Below are 4,826 nucleotides of genomic sequence, written 5' to 3' on the forward strand. Positions count from 1 at the left end.
ACATAATAATAATATGAGTATATACACACATATATACGCATATATATATAATCTGCTGGGGTCAGTTGAAAGAAGTGCGATTGCTTACAGGGCAGCTACAAGCCCCGCTGATTTAGGAAGGGCCATCGGAATTCTTGAATGATTATCTGGAAACCATACATTATAAGGTGCGAGTATGGCGCTATATCTGGGAGAGCTGGGGGGCAACACAAACCGACAATGAGCCCTGGAGCCGGGGGGAGACTGCCGTGTATTGTCCGCTTGCTGTGATTCGGTGCCTGGTACCTGAGCCCCGGTCAATCAGTGTGTGTATGTGTGTGTTTGAGAATGAGCTGCTGGCGGGGGGAGGGAAGAAGGCGACTGTTCGCTTCCTCTCTGCCAACAGATTCCCAGCTCATTACCCGAACACCACAGCTTGGAGAGAGGGATAGTGTGATCACACTGTCATGCCACCATGGATCTGCCAGGTAACACCATCTCCAGCGTGGGGCATCTCGCTGCAAACGTACTAATGTTAAAGCAGATCAAACTAGCATGCGGGCTTAGTGGAAGGGGACAGTGAGCTGGGAACAGCAGTAAATATTTTATCTAACTTGGAGATCTCTTCGCATTTAAAACGGTAAGAGCTGCTTTGGCCAAGGCTATTTTATAATGCCTCCAGCTTATTTTTTTGTTGACCGATGTTTTCTGGCGAGAGAGAGAGATAACAAATTATTGGCAACTTTCTATTTTTTTATTTAAAAAATGGGAGATTGCGGGCAGTGGGGCTCTGCATCTGACTTGTTCTGAGGGTGGAATAAAACTTCGGGAGACCGCGGGGGGAGAAGGAAAGTGAAGTCAAGTTCAATTGTACAATTCCTTCATCGGCGATGTGCCAGAGCGGGGGAGAGACTGGAACGAAACAGGGCGAAGAAGAGGGGAAATAAACCTGGAGAATGACAGACTAGCAATGGTATTCTGTTAGGATCTGAGCTGTCAGTAAGATGCATTCAATCTGCATTGGATTTTTTTTCTTTGCATTGATTTTTGTCTTGTTACAGGCGATGACATCCAGACAAACTGAAGAACATTATTCCATCCTCTAGGAGGCTGCATTGGAAGGGGTGGCCAGGGGAGAAAGAGAGGGTGGGGGTGGGAAACAATAAGAGCGGCACGGTTAGAGAGTGGAAGATCTGTATCGGATTACCGAGAGTCGGATGGATCCGCTACTGAGCCGCCCGGGCTCGGGGAGCAGCATGCTGGCGCTGAGCTTGCTGCTGGCTTGCACGGGGCTGGCGGTGCTGGGACAGAACGAAACGGAGCCCATCGTCCTGGAGGGGAAATGCCTGGTGGTGTGCGACTCCAACCCGTCGTCGGACGGGGCGGTCACCTCTTCCCTGGGGATCTCAGTGCGCTCGGGCAGTGCTAAGGTGGCCTTCTCGGCGGTGCGTAGCACCAACCACGAACCTTCCGAGATGAGCAACAGGACCATGACCATCTACTTCGACCATGTAAGTGGCACCACTCCCACCAGGGCTGCTCAACCGCGACCCTCCAGCAGCAGCGCCCAGGGACCTCCAGACATGCAACCCCCCCCCCCCCCCAACTTTTCATTCCTAGCTCTTGATCCATCCATCCATCTCTCTGTGGCTCCTTACCTCTGGCAATCTTTGCTCATCCATTCGCGCGTCCAACACCCAGTCTCTGCTGTATATTACTGAATATTAAGCAAACATTGACTGTGACTTCCAGCAAAGACCACTTTAGAAGCACAGTGATGCTTATTATCGTTTGAAGTTGCCCATCTAAGCTTGGCAGGTGATGCTAGCCTATTTAGACATTCCACAGATACGATAGCGACTCATGCAATCTGACCCAAGCCGTTAACTTTCGCCTCCTTGTGCGCGCGTATTGGCGGCATTTGCAGATTTACCCTGTCGCCTCTTTGTAAACTTTGCCCGTTATGGGTTTTTTTATGCAAACTTTTAACCGGGTTGTTCCCGGGTTTCAAGATAATGATCATATGTATCGGAGCCCTCTTTACTGGAGTTGTCTCTGGTTACAATACTGTGACTGCTGAGCTGTCCCCTCACCCCCTGCCTGTTATTATCTGCACCTTTAGACTGAACGGATCCGAGGGGTTTGCAGAACACACTCCGCAGTCGCTGATTATAACTCTTTGCAAATAGTAATTATTCCCCACCCAAGTTTTCGTGGTAACCCAATCTCAAACACGCTGAGCTGTGATCTCGGTGCTTTGTGCTTTCTTGCAGGTGTTAGTTAATATTGGGAACCATTTCGACATGGGATCCAGCACTTTCGCGGCGCCGAGAAAAGGGATTTACAGTTTCAGCTTTCACGTGGTCAAGGTGTACAATCGACAGACGATCCAGGTAGACAAGGGCTCTTGTGCACATTTCACAGCCACTGTCCGCCTCTCGCACTCACTTTACAATGGGGCAAATTGATGTAGTTGAATTGTAACTTTAAAAAAAAAAGAACGGGATTACGAGATAGACAATGCAAGGAAACCCATGGAGTGGATGGAATAGATAGGTAGGCACAAGAGAAAGGAAAGCTTGTCCAGGTACAGCTGCAGATAGTGCAATTATATTATGGAGATAAATTACCGGGGAGGTTGCTTTATAACAGAACACATTACAGCGGGCTAGGTAACAATAAATACCGAATAGGCAATAACTTGGCACCGTTGCAAGGTTGTAAGGCTGTTTGTGTTCCGGTTTCAGGTAAGCCTGATGCAGAATGGCTGGGCTGTGATTTCTGCTTTTGCCGGGGACCAGGATGTGACCCGGGAGGCTGCCAGCAATGGAGTGCTCTTGAACATGGAGAGAGAGGACAAGGTCTATTTAAAACTTGAAAGAGGCAACCTAATGGGAGGATGGAAATATTCGACGTTTTCTGGCTTTTTAGTCTTCCCTCTATAAAAGGATCAGCAAGGTTCGTCAAAACCCCCTTTTAAGAGGAGCAAGTCGCCGTGTACATTATTAATATCGCAACGGAACACCAAGATGACTAGACCAAAACCACCTAACTGCTGTGTAGGGGCAGACTGCTTACCTACCGATTAGAGTAATTTCCTTGAATACTGACAATCGCCTCGGCCGGCGTGGTTCTAAGTAGTTCTGATGAGAGTGCTCTTTAGGATATCAAATGAATTTTATTGACGAGGACAATTTCTGGCTAGAAAAATAGAAGCTGGATTTTCTTACGGGCGGATTATTGATGGAGCCTCCATGGACAAGACCGGACTCGCCAAACTGACGTCTCAAACAGCGTAATAATAAAATAAAGTCAGGTTTTGATTTAAATGTTCTAGCAATGCTTTCTTTCGTGTTCGTATATAGCCTTAAGTAAAGAACAAGTCCAAATTCGGTGGCGTGGTTTTTTTTTAATTTGGGGATATTCATGTATCGTTTCTGTAGGTGAGCTCGTTTTGAAGAAGTGCTTTAATCACAAAAAAAGGTTTCTTTGCACGAATTGGACGCGGCTCTTGTTCCTTCTTTGTGTTGTGGTTGGTGTTATTTGACCTTTGGGTGCAGACGGAGTAACCTATAGATTAATAACACGAGATGATTGTAATAAATGGACCCAATTATTTATTGATGTGCTTTCTTGATTTGTCAGTTGAACCTCTGGCGCGCACACCAGTACTTACAATTCTCTCTCCACTTCAAGAAACTGTTTAGCATTGTTTGCTCATCGAAGCAAATGTGGACTTCCCTTTAAATATGTCCTAATACTTCCTAGCTAAATGCCACGTATAAAATTAGCAATGTGACTGCAGAGTGGCTTAATTGCGAGCCGTTATCTTGGTTTAAATCTAAGTAGTATTGTGATGTTCAGGTTTACATAAGATAGACTATTGCAAAATTAAACTCAATTCTTCCTATATTTTCATCCAAATTTTAATAACAAAAAATAAAAGTAAATCTTTAACATTACCGAAATTATAAGAACTTTGCTGACTTGTTAATCCAATCACTACTGGCAGAGAGTTCAATTGGGCTACTGAGATAAAGCCTTTTCAGCCGCTTTCAGCAGGGACCAGGCTGCGTGCTAAAGGTACTTAAGCATCAACATATATAATATATATATATATATATATAATTACCTGTACAGGAGTTAACCTCTACACTAAAACATGTAATCAACAGAATCACGCCCCCCCCCCCCCCCATTAACCAGAATGATTCCTGGTATAGTAAACAGGCCCCCTATGTACCCGCTCTGGGAAGTATTTATATTAATTAAAGTAATGCCTGAATATGGTCCTCAAACCATTAACCCATTAAATATTCGTTTTTTAGGGAATGAAGGGTGAAAGCGACGCATATGAAAACCAGCTAAGCTGCACATGATCCCCGTCTGTGGTTTAAATTAATAATGATATAACACAGACCATTTCTATACTGAGATCCTCAATTCTGTTTCATGCTCTGAATCTGGACTGCTCCAGCTTGCAAAGTGCAGGACTATTAATTTCAACTCTACGGCCCCTGTAGAGGGGAATTCAATACATCTCCGGACATTAGAGAACTAAAGAAAATCATAAAACAATTTTTAATTCAATGCATTTTACAGACAGTACCGTCTCTTAGGCCGAAGATCTCTGTGCAGTCCTTAGAGAGTTGAATTGTTTTACAGATTATTAAAATAGCACAATAAGATGGATATTGCGCCATATAAATGTAGCATGGCGTGCAATTATGTACTATCAGCCTCTTACCCCCAAATACATGGAGCAGCTTAACTCATTATCTGGCCAAATTCGTTAAGGATTAATTTCTCCGTTCATTTTCGTTCAGAATCACATGGCCAATTACCTC

At 44.8% G+C, this 4,826-nt stretch overlaps 1 protein-coding gene across 2 annotated transcripts; it reads left to right on the forward strand.

Moving 5' to 3' along the window:
- Positions 1 to 327: 327 nt before the first annotated feature.
- Positions 328 to 3,597, forward strand: cbln2b (cerebellin 2b precursor). Of its 2 annotated transcripts, none has more exons than XM_085992131.1 (4): positions 328 to 619; positions 1,041 to 1,490; positions 2,253 to 2,372; positions 2,727 to 3,597. In XM_085992131.1, exons 2-4 carry the CDS (start codon positions 1,197 to 1,199, stop codon positions 2,922 to 2,924), a joined length of 612 nt encoding a protein of 203 aa, XP_085848257.1. In that variant the 5' UTR covers positions 328 to 619; positions 1,041 to 1,196; the 3' UTR covers positions 2,925 to 3,597. The 2 variants fall into 2 exon arrangements, with proteins under 2 accessions (XP_085848257.1, XP_085848258.1); XM_085992132.1 differs by having other exon boundaries at positions 328 to 467.
- Positions 3,598 to 4,826: the final 1,229 nt, after the last annotated feature.

The sequence above is a fragment of the Somniosus microcephalus genome, chromosome 7, assembly GCF_052327205.1.
Source record: "Somniosus microcephalus isolate GS21.2 chromosome 7, FLI_Smic_1.0, whole genome shotgun sequence".
Taxonomy (NCBI): Eukaryota; Metazoa; Chordata; class Chondrichthyes; order Squaliformes; family Somniosidae; genus Somniosus; species Somniosus microcephalus.